The 18,808-nt window shown below is 34.2% G+C and overlaps 1 protein-coding gene across 1 annotated transcript; it reads right to left on the reverse strand.

The window, feature by feature from the left end:
• Positions 1-16,042: 16,042 nt before the first annotated feature.
• On the reverse strand, positions 16,043-17,461 carry LOC114261921 (protein DETOXIFICATION 53). Its single transcript, XM_028202253.2, is given in 1 exon segment — positions 16,043-17,461. A coding segment is annotated over 1 exon segment (1,419 nt).
• Between the last annotated feature and the right edge of the window lie 1,347 nt (positions 17,462-18,808).

Genomic DNA, 18,808 nt, shown 5'->3' on the forward strand with positions numbered 1-18,808 from the left:
GGGAGTCGTCGCCCTCGACGAAAGCATGGGGGCAGGGACGTCAAGGGTCATCCAAAGTGATAAAAAAAAGAAGAAAACGATGAAAGAGGCGAGTAAGTAAGATCAGCGCATGGCTGGAAAAAAAATGAAGAGTTTTTTTTTTTTTAATGTAAATATTGTTATTTTAAGTTTGTTTTTGTTTTCTTCATTTCGATTTTTGTTTTCATGTATATATATATATATATATATTTTTTTTAAGCATGGAAGATGAAATTTCAAGTGCAGAAAATAATAAATAAAAATTAAGCCAAGTGGCAAAACAAAAAAATAATGGAAAAAAAATAAAATAATGGGAAGAAAAGAAAAAAAAATAAAATAAAAAAATAAATAAAGGAAATGAAACCTATTAGTGAAACGGAAAAAAATAAATAATAATAATAAAATAAATGAAATTAAGCGTAATAGCAAAAAAAAAAAAAAAAATCAATGTATGCAAAATTAAATTAAGCTCAAGATGCAGAACAAAAATACATAATTGTGAATAGCAATCTGTTAATGATAATAAATATATGAAAGACTTGACAACATTCAACTGATAAAATGTTTCCATATTAATGTAACAAAACACATAAATCATTTTAACAAAAATTCAAGTTTCACAGTCATAACAAAACTTTTTAAGTAGAAATCGACATTCCAAACTCGCTACGAATAAAATTAAAGCGATCTTCACTTAGGGTTTTTGTGAAAATATCCGCCAATTGCTTGTCGGAGTTTACAAATTCAAGTACAATATCCCCTTTTTGAACACGATCTCTTAAAAAATGATGTCGAATTTCAATATGTTTTGTTCGTGAGTGTTGAACCGGATTTTTGCTTAAATTGATGGCATTAGTATTATCATATTTAATAGGGATATGATCATAATGCAAATCAAAGTCCTCCAATTGTCGTTTCATCTAAAGTATTTGGGCACAACTTTCGGAAGCTATATATTCAGCTTTGGCCGTTGATAAAGCAACATAATTTTGCTTTTTGCTAAACTAAGATAGTAATGAGTTACCAAGAAAGTGACAAAGTGCCACTGGTGCTTTTTCTATCAAGTTTGCATCTGGAAAAGTCAGCATCTGAGTAACTAATTAAGTCAAATGCAACACCTCTAGGATAAAACAGTCCCAAATTTTGAGTGCCAACAAGATATTTAAAAATTCTTTTAACAACACTAAGATGTGATTCCTTAGGATTTGATTGATATCTAGCACACATACAAACACTAAACATAATATCGGGTCTACTTGCGGTTAAATAAAGAAGTGAGCCGATCATACCTCGATATTTTGTTTGATCAATGGACTTACCTTTTTCATCATTGTCTAGCTTAATGGATGTGCTCATAAGTGTTCCAGTTATTTTCGAGTCATATATACCAAACTTTTTGAGTAATTCTTTTGTGTACTTAGCTTGGTTGATAAAAATCTTTCCTTACATTGTTTGATTTGAAGTCCAAGGAAATAATTTAGCTCCCTCATCATGCTCATCTCAAACTCACCTTGCATACACTTAGTAAATTCCTTACACAAGGTTTCATTAGTAGCTCCAAATATAATGTCATCCACATATATTTGCACAATAAGTAAATCATCATTTTTAGTTTTAACAAAAAGTGTTATGTCAATCGTTCCTCTAGAAAAATTATTTTCAATCAAAAATTTACTTAATCATTCATACCACGCACGAGGTGTTTTTTTTAAACCATATAAAGCTTTTGATAGTTTAAAAACATGATTTGGAAAAGCATGATCTTCAAAACCTGGGGGTTGTTTAACATAAACTTTCTCATTTATAAAATCATTAAGAAAGACACTTTTTACATCAATTTGATAAAGTTTGAAATCTCTAAAATATGCAAATGCAAGTAACATGCGAATGGCTTCTAATCTAGCAACCGGAGCAAATGTTTCATCGAAATCAATACCTTCTTTTTGATTGTATCTTTGTGCAACAAGTCTAGTTTTGTTTCTTATAATTATGCCGAATTCATCAAGCTTGTTTTGAAAGATTCATTTGGTACCGATAATGGTATGATCTTTAGGTTTTGGCACAAGTTCCCACACTTTGTTTTTCTCAAATTGGTTAAGCTCTTCATGTATAGTTATCATCCAATGTTCATCGAATTTGGCTTCTTGAAAGTTTTTAGGCTCAATCTGTGAAAGAAAAGCCAAGTTACTACAAATGTTTCTAAGTGAAGAACGAGTTTCAATACCTTTTGTAGGGTCACCTAGGGTTAAATCCTTAGGGTGATTATGAACAAACTTCAATTTTCTTGGCAAATCGTCATTGTTTCCTTCTTCTTCTTGAGATGGGAGAATAGATTGTTTAATCTCTTTGTTCAACTTACATGGTTGGTTCTCTTTTTTGTAGATACTTGAATCTTCCACATTTGGTTCCAAATCTATATTATCACTAACAATTTGCTTTTGAGCAGAGATGTTACATCAAATGCCACATGTATAAATTCTTCCACAACAAGAGTTCTTTTATCAAAAACACGATAAGCTTTGTTAGTTAAGGAATAGCCAAGAAAAATTGCTTCATCAGATTTTGAATCAAATTTACCTAAGTTATCCTTACCATTATTATGCACAAAACATTTACAACCAAAAACATGCAAGTGACTAATATTGGGCTTTCTATCGTGCCAAAGTTCATAAGGAGTCTTTTTGAGATTAGGTCTAATTAATGCAAGATTTAAAATATAGCATGCGATGTGAACTGCTTCGGCCCAAAAATATTTAAGAAGATTATTTTTGCAAAGTATTGATCTACTCATCTCTTCTAAAGTTCTATTCTTCCTTTCTACTACACCATTTTGTTAAGGGGTTCTAGGTGCTGAAAAATTATGTCCAATACCATACTCATCACAAAACAATTCAAATTTCTCATTTTCAAGTTCTCTACCATGGTCGATTCAAATATTAGTAATAAGAAAACCTTTTTCATTTTGAATTTTACGACAGAGTTTTGTGAAAAAAGAAAATGTTTCATCTTTGTGTGCTAAAAACATAACCCATGTAAATCTTGAATAATCATCAATAATAACAAGACAATAATGTTTACCACTTAAACTAGATGTCTTTGAAGGACCAAATAAATCCATATGCAATAGTTGTAAAGGTCTAATTGTGAAAATATGAGATTTTGATTTAAATGATGTTTTAGTTTGTTTTTCTTGTTGACAAGCACTACAAAGATGATCTTTTTTAAATTTAATTTTTGGAAGTCTAATGACCAAATCTTTTCTCAAAAGTTTGCAATTAAATCCATATGAGCATGACCAAGTCTTCTATGCCATAACCAACTATTTTCATTATTAACCTATACACATTTAACATCACTAGCATAGAGATCATTAAGATGAAAATCATAAATATTATCACAGCGATTACTAACGAATAAAGCTTTATGATCATTTGTGCTTTCAATTGTGCAATGTGATTTATCAAAAATAATTCAATTACCTTTATCACATAATTGACTAATACTAAGTAGTTTATACTTAAGTCTATCAACAAGTAAAACATTTTCAATAGAAGGGTTAGGAGAAATATCGATGCTACCAATACCGATGATTTTTCCTTTCTTGTTGTCTCCAAAAGTAACAAATCCTCCCTCTTTCGATGATAGTTTAGTAAAGAATGATTTATCTCCGGTCATGTGTCTAGAACATCTACTATCAAGGTATCACTTCATTTCTTTAGCTTTGGACTTAAAACAAACCTACAAGATGACAATCAAGTGTTGGTTTTTGGTACCCATAGTTTGTTGGGTCCTTCTTAGTTAGTTTTGTTAGATCCCTTAACAATCAAAATCTTTTTAATTCCCATGTTCATATCCTTTTTGAATGGACAATAAGATATATAATGGCCTTTCTTTCTACAATAATGACAAGTAATATGAGGGTGTGTCATGAGAGACGCTTTTTCAAAAGTTGTATTGAGATTCTTTTGTTTCTTGATAGGGTCATATCCATTACCCGCTTTATCAAAAATACATTTTTGATTTCCAAGAAGTATGTTGAGATTATCTACATTTTACAAAATTTTTAAGTGTTTTTGTTAAATCATCAACATTGTTTTTTAAAGTAGTTTTCTCATTAGAGATAGTATCAAAATTATTTTTCAAAATAATTTTTTCTTTCTTTAATTCTTCTACATTAATAGATAAAGATGCAACAGATTTCTTCATCACATTATTTTTGGCACAAACTTTTTTAAATTTACTTGATAGTTCATGGAATGCACTTTCAAGCTTCATAAAGAGTAGTTACATCATCTTGAGTAAAGTCTTCATCTTTAAGAGCCATGAGACATAAGTTGGCTACTTCATTTTCAATTTCATCTACCACAACAAAAAAAAACCTTTGATAACAGACTGATTTTGTCTTCAAACATCAAATTTTCGTCACTAAAATGATCTGCAACGAAAAAAATTTGTCACCATGTTCGTGGCCTATACGTCATCGCTGAAAGTACCTGGTGACGAAAAACAGTTTCGTTGCCTATTTTTTATTTTTGGCGACGAAATGTTTCGTCTCCGAATGTTGAATTTTTCGTCCTCTATAACATCAATTTCGTCGCCAAAACTAAATACTAATTTATTTTAATTGTATTTCACGACGAAATATTTCGTCACCAAATAGATTTTAGTGACGAAAGTTTTCCTCACTAACGATATGGATTAAGGTGACAAAAAAATTGGTCACCAAAATGAGAAGAAAAGAAAATTCTTCAATGACAAAAAATATTTTGTCACCAAATTTTTCAATTTAGCGACGAAATATTCAGCAAATGTAATGAAATTATTTGTTTGGTATTATATCATTAGTGACAAAATTATTCGTCATGGTTTTGTGAAAACTAACAGCGACATTTTTTATTTCGTTACTAATAAAAATTAAAAAATTTGAAAATGAGAATACTATTTTCTTCTAAATTTTTTTCTTTTCAGTAACATTTCCCTACGCATTTCAATAACCTGTTCAATAAAATATCTATTACAAATCAATACAGAAATATGTTCATTTTCATAAACATCACAATCGAATTTCAGCAATATCCACAAAAATGCAATATGAACTGCATGCGGATTATAAACATGTCTCCTAATATCAACAGAAAACGTCTACTAATATCCACAAAAATATAATATCAACCGCATGCGGATTACCAAACACATCTCCTAATATCCAATAAAAAACATGTCTACTAATATCAACAAAAATAAAATATCAAGGGTGGATTACCCAACATGCCCTGTAATACCAACAAAAATAGAAAATTTACAACGCAACCAAAATACATGTAAGGTAATATGAACAAAAACACAAAATGAGCTACCATTCGCCCTCCAAATTACCAAACATGTCCATATCAAATCTCAAATCTGTAAAAAAGTGAAAAAAAAAAAAATACAAGTTAGACAATTATTATCTTATCCATAAAATATACAATTTAACATGCATTTTTTGAATTAGTTTTCAAACCAGGAGTCTCGTGCTAGTTCCGTAAGTTTCCACAACTCACATTGGTCCCTCTCGAGGTGTTTGAGGTGTTCCCCGGGCCGTCTCGTGGCTGTTGCACGATTTTCGCATCCGGTGGCTTATTTTCAAGCTTAAGTGTGAAAAAGCGCCTTTTTGGACTTAGTTTTCAAACCGGGAGTCCCGTTCTAGTTCCGTAAGTTTCCACAACTCACATTGGTCCCTCCCGAGGTGTTTGCGGTGTTCCCCGGGCCGTCTCGTGGCTGTTGCACGATTTTGGCATCCGGTGGCCTATTTTCAAGCTTAAGTGTGAAAAAGTACCTTTTTCGACTTAGTTTTCAAACCGGGAGTCCCACGCTAGTTCCGTAAGTTTTCACAACTCACATTGGTCCCTCCCGAGGTGTTTGAGGTGTTCCCCAGGCCGTCTTGTGGCTGTTGCACGAATTTGGCATCCGGTGGCCTATTTTTAAGTTTAAGTGTGAAAAAATACTTTTTTGGACTTAGTTTTCAAACTGGGAGTCCCGTGCTAGTTTCGTAAGTTTCCACAACTCACATTGGCCCCTCCCGAGGTGTTTGAGGTGTTCTCCCGGCCGTCCCGTGGTTGTTGCACAATTTTGGCATTCGGTGGCCTATTTTCAATCTTAAGTATGAAAAAGTGCATTTTTGGACTTAGTTTTCAAACCGGGAGTCCCGTGCTAATTCCGTAAGTTTCCACAACTCACATTGGTCCCTCCCAAGGTGTTTGAGGTGTTCCTCGGGCCATCCCGTGGCTGTTGCACGATATTGGCATTCGGTGGCCTATTTTCAAGCTTAAGTGTGAAAAAGTACATTTTTGGACTTAGTTTTCAAACCGGGAGTCCCGTGCTAGTTCCGTAAGTTTTCACAGCTCACATTGGTCCCTCCCAAAGTGTTTGAGCTGTTCCCCGGGCCGTCTCGTGACTGTTGTACGATTTTGACCTCCGGTGGCCTATTTTCAAGCTTAAGTGTGAAAAAGTACATTTTTAGACTTAGTTTTCAAACCGAGAGTCCCGTGCTTGTTCCGTAAGTTTCCACAACTTAGATTGGTCCCTCCCGATGTGTTTGAGGTGTTCCCCAGGCCGTCTCATGGCTGTTGCACGATTTTGGCCCCCGAAAGTCTATTTTCAAGCTTAAGTGTAAAAAAGTGCAATTTTGGCCTTAGTTTTCAAACCGGGAGCCCCGTACTAGTTTCGTAAGTTTTCACAACTCACATTGGTCCCTCCCGAGGTGTTTGAGGTGTTCCCCAGGCCGTCACGTGGCTGTTGCACGATTTTGGCCTCCGATGGCCTATTTTCAAGCTTAAATGTAAAAAAGTGCCTTTTTGGACTTACTTTTCAAACCGGGAGTCCCGTACTAGTTCCGTAAGTTTCCACAACTCGCATTGGTCCCTCCCGAGGTGTTTGAGGTGTTCCTTGGGCCGTCTCCTTGCTGTTTCACGATTTTGGCCTCCGATGGCCTATTTTCAAGCTTAAGTGTGAAAAAGGACATTTTTGGACTTAGTTTTCAAACCGGGAGTCCCGTGCTAGTTCCGTAAGTTTTCACAACTCACATTGATCCCTCCCAAGGTGTTTGAGGTGTTCCCCAGGCTGCCTCATGGCTGTTGCACGATTTTGGCATCCGGTGGCCTATTTTCAAGCTTAAGTGTGAAAAAGTACCTTTTTGGACTTAGTTTTCAAACTGGGAGTCCCGTGCTAGTTCTGTAAGTTTTCACAACTTACATTTGTCCCTCCCGACATTTTTGAGGTGTTCCCCGGGCCGTCCCGTGACTGTTGCACGATTTTGACCTTCGGTGGCCTATTTTTTAAGCTTAAGTGGTTTTCGAACCGGGAGTCCTGTGCTAGTTTCGTAAGTTTCCACAACTTACTTTGGTCCCTCTTGAGGTGTTTGAGGTGTGACCCGGACCGTCTCATGGTTGTTACACGATTTTGGCCTCCAATGGCTTATTTTTCAAGCTTAAGTGTGAAAAAGTGAATTTTTGGACTTAGTTTTCAAACCGGGAGTCCCATGCTAGTTCCAAAAGTTTCCACAACTCACATTGGTCCCTCCCGAGGTGTTTGAGATGTTACCCGGGCCGTCTCGTGACTGTTGCACGATTTTGGCATCCGATGGCTTATTTTCAAACTTAAGTGTGAAAAAGTGCATTTTTGGACTTAGTTTTCAAACCGAGAGTCTCGTGCTAGTTTCGTAAGTTTCCACAACTCACATTGGTCCCTCCCGAGGTGTTTGAGGTGTTACCCGGGCCGTCTCGTGGCTGTTGTATGATTTTGGCCTCCGATGGCCTATTTTCAAGCTTAAGTGTGAAAAGGTACATTTTCGGACTTAGTTTTCAAACCGGGAGTTCCGTGCTAGTTCCGTAAGTTTCCACAACTCACATTTGTTCCTCCCGAGGTGTTTGAGGTGTTACCTGGGTCGTCTCGTGGCTGTTGCACAATTTTGGTCCCCAAAAGCCTATTTTCAAGCTTAAGTGCGAAAAAGTGCATTTTTAGACTTAGTTTTCAAACCGGGAGTCCCGTGCTAGTTCTGTAAGTTTTCGCACCTTATGTTGGTCCCACCCAACGTGTTTGAGGTGTTTTCTGGGCTGTCTCATGGCTGTTGCACGATTTTGGCCTTCGATGGCCTATTTTTGAAGCTTAAGTGTGAAAAAGTGCATTTTTGGATTTAGTTTTCGAACTGGGAGTTCCGTGCTAGTTCCGTGAGTTTCCACAACTTACATCAGTCCCTCAAGAGGTGCTCGAGGTGTTCCCCAGGCCTTCTCGTTGCTGTTTCACGATTTGGAGCCCGATAGCATATTTTCAAGCCTAAGTATTGAAAAAGTGCATTTTTCTACTTAGTTTGCAAACCGGGAGTCTCGTGCTAGTTCCGTAAGTTTCCAAAACTTACATTGTTCCCTCCTGAGGTGTTTGAGGTGTTCTCCAGGCCTTCTCGTGGTTGTTTAACGATTTTGGCCCCCCGATGGCCTATTTCCAAGCCTAAGTGTTGGAAAAATGCATTTTTCTACTTGGTTTTCAAACCGCAATACTTTTTCTACACCTTAACTTCATGCATAGAAGTTTTTAAAAAAAATCTTCAATCCATGGAAACTTAAAAGAATCTAAATACCGAAACGCGTCTGAATGTTGAAGGGAACACCTTAACTATACTAATAATTTTGGAACATAAAATTCACATAAAGATGAAACTACACATTATAAACTCCATTTTTAATAGAGAAAAAGGACATGTATACTTACTCATGATCTACACTGATAAAAGTTGTTTTTAAATTCTTCTTCCGGTGAGGATTCAAACTCACAAAAAGAAATATTAGATTTGACGTATATGCTGCTACACATTTGCAGTCAATCACATGATATAAGATAATTATCACATAGAAACAAACAAGATAAATGGACTTTTATCTAGATCATCACAATTTTGAAAATCTTTCTGGATTTTAGTTTCGATACATAATGTTCTGCCATTTCTACCCTTATAACCTTAATTTTCCCAGCCCTAAGTTTTGCTAAACACCTGTTGATGTGGCAGATATAATGATAGTTTAGAGCTAGTGCTTGAAGGCCTATAATATAATCCATGAAAATGTCTCTAGAACTCCTATAAGAGAAATTCATATTGACCAATATTTGCACAAAAGTTCAAAAAGACATACTTTAAATCCAAAATTTGTGGAGACAAGGTAACATTGAGCTTGATTCAACAACCACTTGACATACTATGTCTCCTCAGACATGAGGATGTGTATCTTTAAGATAATTCACACAATGTAGTAAGAATAAATAAAATGCTCAACATATGTAAGGAAGAACCATCACTTTCTGGAAGGCCATTCTAAAGAGATCATTCTATGAAGGTATATATATATATATATATATCATAGAAACCATAATTTGAAAGTTAAAATTAAACACAAGCTGCTATCATGATTCACTAATGTTCATTCTGCTCAACTTCTTCCATGAAAACGTAGCTCATGAGGACTAACTACTAGAAAGAAGTTTCATACCTATGCAAAAAGCTTGGTCATCTAAAAGTTTTCCTTTTGCTCTAAACCAATACCTCAAATTGCAACAAAAATAATTGTGTTCCAATGAGGTGCAAATGTGTGGACATATACATGTACACCTAAAAATAACCTATATATCCAAGACATTAGGAAAAAGAAGTCAAAAAATGATACAGAGAACCAGGGCTAACCTTGGAGGAGATTTAGTTTGATTGTTAGCAGTATTAGGTTCACAAAATCTTATCTCTATGGGCCATGGTACAAACTTTGCAGTGGTAGCCTTGTTCTGGTAAGTTCTGTTACACACACAAGCACTATCTTGTAGATAGTTTACCAATACAAAAAAATTTTCTTCTTCTTTTTTATTTTATTTTATTTTTTTATTTTTTATTTTATTTTTCCAGCTTTGTCTCATCGATGGAGAAGAGAATACAAAACCATTCTTCTACACCTCTAGGGGTTCAGTGGAAACCAAGGTAGGTTCCCAAAAGAAACCAATTCAATAATATTATTCCTCAATAGAGCCAACAACACTAAGCATAATTTTAAGTTCATAGAAGTTTTAAAAAAAGTTCTTGAAAACTGTAGCATGCCCTAAGAGGCATCTTCAATTTGACCCACATTCCTATGGAAAAGGCTCATAAACTTATGTAGCTATAGGTGCAGTTTTGAAGGTACTATTAATTTTTTCTAATTGTGTACTAGACTTCCTTACTAAAGCCCAAGATAGTTATGCTTGCTCAAGAGGCAGCCTTCAGAAAACAAGAGATTTATTAGAAGACATGTATTTTTCTTAATGTAAAGTGCACAGGAGATGAATTGACATTCTTTTGATAACATTGAAGAGTCTATTCATCAATTGAAAGGCCAGTTTTTGAGTTTTTTGTTTAGTTGGGTGACAACAAGAACAATAAATCCTTCACTAGACAATTTAATGTATTTTTTAGAGAGTTTGGATTCTTTAGTTGATGTATATAGGTCATATGACTCATACAGGCTTTCTGTTGTACCAATTCTGTACACATGGTTTATGCTCCCTTCAGACCTTTAATTATATCATTCACTTATCCAAGATTTTGAATTAAAAAAAACAAACAAACATAAAAAACAAAACAAAGAAAGCTTGTCCAAATTAAAGTCCAAATCATATCTAACACAGACAATAGCAGATGTGTCAATGTTAGCATACATATGACTTGTTTGACAAAGGAAACTCATACGAAAGTGAGCTGGAACAAGCAGAGACCAGGTTGCAGACTCAACAGCCCAAGCCACAGTGGCTGCAGCCTAGGCCACAAGCTCAGAACAGAGCAATATCAACTGCAGCCTAGACCATTTCTCACATATGTTGCTTGAATGATTCATGTACAAGCCTCTAAATACACCACAAAATTATATAAGTACTCCTAAAAATTCATTTAAATTACAGTCCCCTTAAAGTACAATTAAGCGAGTTGGTAATTGAGTATGTTTCTAGTTCGAATCTTATTCTATTTGCTCACTAGTTGATGGTGTGACTATTAAACCTCAAATTTATCATATGAAACGAGTCTAGATGAGTTCTCAATTTTAAAAAGAAAAGAAAACTTAGGGTAAAAGCCCTTAATCCATAAGAAATCAATTGTTTCAGTATTCAATCATTCCATGAGAAAAAGCCCTTAATCCATGAGAATGAATGTTAAATCAAATTACCCTAAATCCATGAGAAAATATCAGTGTTAAATAAAATAAATCCTAATTCCATGAGAAAATACCCTAAATCCATGAGAAAATATGTGTTAAATCAAATAAATCCTAATTCCATGACAAAATGACATAAATAGATGTTTCAATGTTAAATCAATGGGAAGTAGGTGTTTCAGTGTTAAATAATTAAGAAGTAGGTGTTTCAGAGTTTAATTAGAAGATTCTTCAGATTATAGAGAAAAAAAATTGAAAGATTCATACCTTAAACAAACCAGATTCTTCTAAAGTACAACAATGGTGAGCCCTGAGGAGGAGCAGCGCTTGGGGAAGAGGCAGAAGGAATGCCGTGTGAGAGAGAGAGAGAAAGGCGAGCAAAAGAAATGAAGGAAAGTGAAAGAGGATTGAGGTTGAGCATAAAGAACTGAGATTGAGCTAATTCATGTGTAGCAACAATGCTGTACAATTCTGTCCACAACTTTTAGGACCAAAGAGAGAGAGAGCAAATACTACACACACAAAAAAATTTCAATAATCAAAAAGCTTCTATATTAATGGATGAGAAATAAACCAACATAGATGAGCCAAAATATCAAGCTAAGATTAATTAAGAATAATTTTTACTATATATTGTTGTAAAAGCCTGAAGGAAAAGAATTTTACTCTTCAGTTTTAGAAGCCATAGATGAACAGTACATGAACCTGCAACCTAGAAATGACAAAAGAAAACAATTTTAATTTGCAAGGCAGAAATAACATTAAAGGAAAGGTACTTTGAGAGTAATATTGAAACATAATTCAAGTGCACAATATTTGCAGAAAATAACCGTCTATACTGACAAAGCAACAAATCTCTTCAAGTAGTCTTTAGCTAGTTTGGGTTATAGATCTTACAATCTTTGCAATGACAACATTAGCATCACTTTCAAATGAAACAGCAACTTCATCCAAGATTGGAGCCAAGTTTTTGCAGTGATCGCACCAGGGTGCATAAAATTCCAACGGAACTGTGTAACAAAACCTAACCACATATCAGCATGAATTGACTGATAACATGACAATCATTAAGATCTAATAAATTTTTCTTGGTTTCTGAACTCTAAATCAATTATACAAAAACAATCCAGAATTCTAATTGACATAAGGACCACATAAAAGGCCAAACACCAATCCCAAGTTACTAATATGGATACGAACAAATAAAATGTTGAAAAAACTACAGTTAATACATACCATTTTCCCCATAGTTGAAAACATTGTCCTGAAGGCTGTCAGCAACAATAAATTAATCATTATTTATAACTATATAGTAGTTGAAAAAGATTTATTATTAAGAAAATTAAAATAAATTCAGTAATATATACAACCTATATGGAAAGTCATATTCATTAAAAGGATTTAATTAACACAACACTGACATACCTGCCTTTGGGTTGAAGTAATTTACTACCACAAGCCACAAACTCCATGGGAGAGATCTAAGATTGAACTAGTTTCTCCAACCAAAAAAAAGAACAAAAAAACAAAACAATAAAGAAAAAACCTAGCCATTGTGACATTTTATCAAACACCTAGCAAACACAATCAGAACATCATGAGACTTTATAGCGTGTAGAATCAACAACAATCCATTCAATTCAATGATTATATTGGTTATAATATGAATATCATAATCAGAATATAGAACATGATAATCATTATATTTTCCATATTTTTTTCCCAAATTAAAATCATTCAAGTTGTTCATGGAACCTTCAAAGTAGAGAAGTTATAGAAATGTTAGAAGCAATGAATGGAATGGATTTAATCTCATCTTGACCCAAACGCGTCTAAAGACAGAGTAAGGGTAGAGAATGAGAAACGAGAGGCCCGAATAGAGAGAGGGGTAGAGAAAGAGGAACAAAGACTACAACTAACCTGGATTTCGTGGACGGTGCTGCGAGTTGGACGGTGTTCATGGAATTGGTGAGGAATAGAATTTGTCTCCAAAACACAAAACTACGTAGTTTTATAAATTGAAATATTTTGTGACAAAATATTTATCTTCACTAATAATATTTTTAATAGAGACGAAATTTTTTGTCACTAACTTGGTGGCATAATTCCCCCAAATTTTTTAATAGCGGGAAAAAATTTTGGTGACGAAAAAAATAAAAATAATGACGAAAAATAATTTCGTCACCTAATTTTTTATTATGTATGTAGATTTGTGACGAAATTTTATTTTTCTCTCTAAAAATGGCACATTTGGAGACAAAATATTATTTTCTTCACTAAAGGGTAAGTCTTTCGTGACAAAATTTATTTTCGTCATTAGTTTTCGTCTCCAAAAACACTTTTTGTTGTAGTGATCACTTGAACTTTCATCTTCACTTTCTTTCCAAGCTACTACTATGGCCTTTTTGTTTCTTTTGTAGTCTTTTCCATGATTCTTCAATTTTGGACAATTCATCTTCATATGTCCAAGATTTTTGCACTCATAGCAAATAATAGGCTCTTTCTTGTTATCTTTGTTGTACTCTTTCTTGAAAGGTCTTCTTCCTCCATAATTGTTTTTTTTTTTAAGTGCTTTTTGAAATTTCTACTAAACATGGTATAGTTTTCATCCTTACTGGAGTTTTCATATCCTTCTTCATTTGATGAGGCTTTGAATACAATTTCACTTTTCTTTTTGTTTTTAACATCTTTCATGTCCTTTTATGGTGATCTCATAAGTCATAAGGGAACCTATAAGCTCATCTAATTCAAGTGTGGAGAGATTTTTGGCTTCTATAATGGCGGTGACCTTTGCTTCCGAATTCTTTGGTAAACACCTAAGAATTTTTTTTACCAACTCACTGTTAGTATAAGTTTTGCCAAGAGATTTTAAAGAGTTTACAATTTCAGTAAATCTAGTAAACATACTTGAAATAGATTCATCAGAGTCCATTTTAAACAATTCATAACTATGAATAAGCGTATCAATGCGAGATTCCTTTACTTGGTTTGTACCTTCATAAGTTACTTTAAGTTTGTCCCAAATTTCTTTTGCCGAATCACAACTTGAAATTTTATTATACACCTTAGAGTCTAATTCACAAATAAGAGTGAGTTTGGTTTTAGCATTGGCTTGCAATAATTTGTGATCCCTCTCATCACATTCATCTTCAGTTTTAGGTACACTAATATTGTCTACTAATTTGATGGGAATTTTTAAACCTTTAGTGACAATAATCCATATGGCATAATTAGTGGCTTGTAAGTATAAGGTCATCTTATCCTTCCAATGACTATAGTTGTTTCCGTCAAACAATGGTGGCCTATTTGTGGCTTGTCCTTCAGCTAAGGTTGTCATGGATCGAAACTCCCAGTTGGTTAAATCTAAAACAAGAGTCTAAGCTCTGATACCAATTGTTACCCAAAAGATAACCTAAGAGCGGAGGGGTGAATTAAGTTTTTACAATTAAAAATTAATAATACCCTAATAAAAATTATGACTAGCATAATAAATAAATATAATTAATGAAATAAAAATAAATAAAACAAGTGTTTTAACAACTATGTCAGTTAATGATTTTAGTACAGTGAAAATGTGAAATATAATAACACCAATTTAAATAAAATAAAGAGATAAGGGAGAGAGAGACAAATAAATTTATAGTGGTTCGGTTTCAACTCGGCCTACGTCCACTCCTCAAGTTTCACTTGAGATTTTCCACTATACTCTAGTTTCACAGGGGTGCTAACAACCTCTTTACAAATGGAGCAATCCTCCACAGATTTTATACAGACTTTCTACGTCAAGAACACTGAGTGTACTACATTCTTACAAGGTTGAAAAGAAGGTGTTTTTGCTTTCACAGAAAGCTACAAGAATTATTTCTCATAGATAGATATAAAAATGAAACTCTGATTTTTCTGTAAACCTCACACAGGAAAGATGGGCTTAAAGTTATACGTCTCAGTGTATAATTTCTGAAAGAGGATGTAAACAAAAATTGAAGAACACTTCTCAGAGAATTTTTCAGAAAATAGATATGAGTGATTATAGATTAAAGAATATTTTCTAATTTTTTGTAACTTATTTACATTAAAGGCTTTGGTATATATAATGAAACTTATAACCGTTTATAGCCGTTGTATTCATTTGAATTTATAACTGTTTATAGCCGTTGTATTCATTTGAATTTATAGTCGTTTATAGCCGTTGTACTTCCATCATTACTAATTTGAATATCTTCCACTCCATTAATACAAATTTGAATATCTTCCACTTGAACCTTTTGAATCTTTTGAACTGCTGCTATGCTGGGCTGTTTGAACCTTTGTTTTTGGGCTGTTTGAACTCCTGATTTAATCAAATATTAAATACATTCTAACAACATTTAGGATAAAGGTTTAGGTGAAAAATAATGAGACAAAATAAATTTGATTCTATTTTTCTCTTTCAAATAAATTAAAACATAAAATCATCAAAATAAATGTTGATTCTATTTTTCTCTTTCAAATAAATCATCAAAATAAATTTTGATTCTATTTTTCTCTTCCAAATAAATTAAAAATATAATTAAATAAATCATCAAAATAAATAAATCTAACAATTTTATCTCGACCACCTTAGAATTTTTTTGAATCTGCACACTAATGAAAAATTGTACACTTCTTTGGCACATGATTGAGGAAAAAAAGAAAAAAAACACCAAACCAAACCAAGGCCTTTGCTTCCTAGATCATGAGTTTAGAACCAAGAAAACTTTAGACAGCTATGACTCTGCAATTTTCTTGACAAAAAAGATGATGATTTACACTGAATTATGTGTTGTACTTATATGGAGATCGAGAGATTAGGCGGCGACAAGGTCAGTTACCACATCCTCCTCTCCAGCAGCCAGGGTTAACTCCTCAGCCCTCTTGGCTTGGTGCCTCCAATCTGTTTGATACAATGTGTACAACATCATAAACACACATGAATATTGTGATGCTACTAGCCCCCACCATAGTCCCTTAAAACCAATATTCATATGGAATGCCAAGAAAACAGCAACTGGCAATCCAATGATGTAGAATGCGGCGAGATTTATGCGAACACCCATCTTGGGTCGAGCAGATCCCATGAGAGCTCCACAGGCAACTGTCTGGGGCGCGTTCCCAACTTCAGCAAGGCCTAAGATTGGAAGCGCTTGTGAAATTAATCCAAGGGTTTGCGAGTCATTAGTATACATCTTCCCCCAAACATTTCTTATAGGAAAAGACACACCCAAAGCGGTAAGTCCGTAAACAAAAGCAACGATAACTCCAATTATGGCTGCCCTTTGGGCACGACCTGCTTCGCCAGCACCCAACTCATGACCAACACGTTGTGACACGCTTAAACTTATAGAATATGGAATTACATAAATTGTGCCTGTTGTTTGAATTAACACCCCCATTGCCCCCACAGAAGATTGTGGATTGCTCAATAGGCCTCCTAGAAGCAAAATGATCTCATACCACCACCACTCCAAGCATACAGAACATACGCTAGGTATCGCGAGGCTGATCAATGGCCACCATCCTTGAAATGTAGAGATAAAAGTGGCGCCAACCCATGGTTTTAGAGCTACTTTTGACAAGGAAACGTAAATTAACAACCCAATGTTCATGTTGTACATATAACAAACAGAGCTCAAGGCAATACCTTTCACCCCTAATTTCAAGTAGGTGGCGAAGAAATAGTTAATGGGAAGGTGGAGGATTGTAGTACAAGTGGCAACTATGGTTGCCGGTGAGTTCAAGCTCTGTGTCCTTAAAAAGGACCTCAATGGGTTGACATGGGCATGGGCTATCAACTCTGGAATGGAGAACATGAGGTAAACCTTGGCGACTTTGGTGATAACACTGTCTTGACCCAACCAGTGGAAGACATGCTCGACATTAAGCCATAGTAGTGATATGGGAAGGGTTGCGAACAAGAGAAGGATGACGGTTTTGAGGTATGTCTGGCTAAGAACTGACCATCTTTTGGCTCCATAGGCTTGGTAGCAAATTGGGTCCATTGCCATAGACAGGCCTTTGATGACTGAGAAGCCTGTAATATTTGCAAAAGAAATTGCAAGAGAGCCTCCTGCTAGCTCAATTTTGCCCATCCTACCCAAGAAAACCACAGAAATTATTGATTTGGAGAATAAAAGCAAGCTTGTCATCAGTACAGGGAATCCAATCTTCCCAAGCATTAGCAACTCTTCTACCACCTACAAGGTATTAAGGAAATTTGTCACTAACATCATCAAAATGTTACATATACACACACACATGAAGACACAAACTGCAAACATGTAGTTAGTGAGTGTGGAGCCGGGACTATGTTATTGGGGTTGGAGGTGCGTAAGAATGACATTCAGGTTGGTGGATCGGGTTGAAGAATATTATCAAAGAGTTTATAGTAAATTTTAAGTTGATTAAATGATTATTAAAAAAAATTATTTTTTTGATAACTTGAAACTTTGTTTATAGGTTAGTTTAATCTATCTTTTTGACTCTTAATAGTTGTTCCAAAATAATTTCATCAAAATTGCATAATGAGCTTGCATTATTAGTTAGTTGCTTAAATAATTATTAAATATTATATTGTTATTTATATAACAACAAATATGGAAGTACTGAAATTATAACATTACCAAGATGACAGTTAATTGTAAAAATGTTGTTATGTATAAGATTTTGTATGAATTTTTTTGTAAGAATAAATTTTTTTAAGCAGGACCAGCATGACCCAACTCTATATGGGTACTTTTTATTGCTTTTTTATGGGCATCTAAGTTTAATTTAAGACATGAATAGTGTACTTGTATGGGTATAAAGAAAGACTTTAAGAACATGATCACTTGCACAAACATGCTTGAAGAAGACAGAAAAGTTATGGTCCCTTGCCATTTGAGGATTCCAACATCAAAATAAAAATCAGAAGTTCCTAAAATATTTAGTCTAAACTTTATTTTAAAAAAAATTAAAATAAAAATTGGGTCTTAAAGTCTGTAACCATTACTTCATTGTCGGAAAGCCTTTCACCAGATGCATTTATATGAAAGTAATGATGTGATGATCAAATTTTTATACCAAAAATTACGTATTAAATGCAGTGTTGTCATTGTATTAGTACAGTGGTATGCTTTAATGACAAATTAGAACATCTCCAATAAGGTGTTAAAACAATTGCCAAAATTAAACCTTGGTTAAGTCTTTCTAAAAATTTAATTCCAGTTTGTCAAACCTTATTTAAAAAAATGACAGGTAAATTATGTAATTGGTTCTTGTAGTTTATATGATATGTTAATTTGGTTCATGTTATTTTAATTTGCTCGATTTTACCCCTTAAGTTAACGGATTGTGTCATATTAGTCCAATAAATAACAATTGTAAGGTTTGGTGGACGAAAAGTTCTCGCGTGCTCAAACGATGTGTTAATTTGGTCCATATAGTTTACACAATGTGTCAATTTGGTCCCTATTATTTTAATTTGCTTGATTTTGACGGGGATCAAATTGACACAATCTGGAAACTATAAGGATCAAATTGACACATCGTTTGATTTTCTGTCCACCAAACTTAACCGCTGTTATTTGTTGGATTAA

The sequence above is a fragment of the Camellia sinensis genome, chromosome 10, assembly GCF_055761805.1.
Source record: "Camellia sinensis isolate YWXY chromosome 10, ASM5576180v1, whole genome shotgun sequence".
In the NCBI taxonomy this organism is placed as follows: Eukaryota; Viridiplantae; Streptophyta; class Magnoliopsida; order Ericales; family Theaceae; genus Camellia; species Camellia sinensis.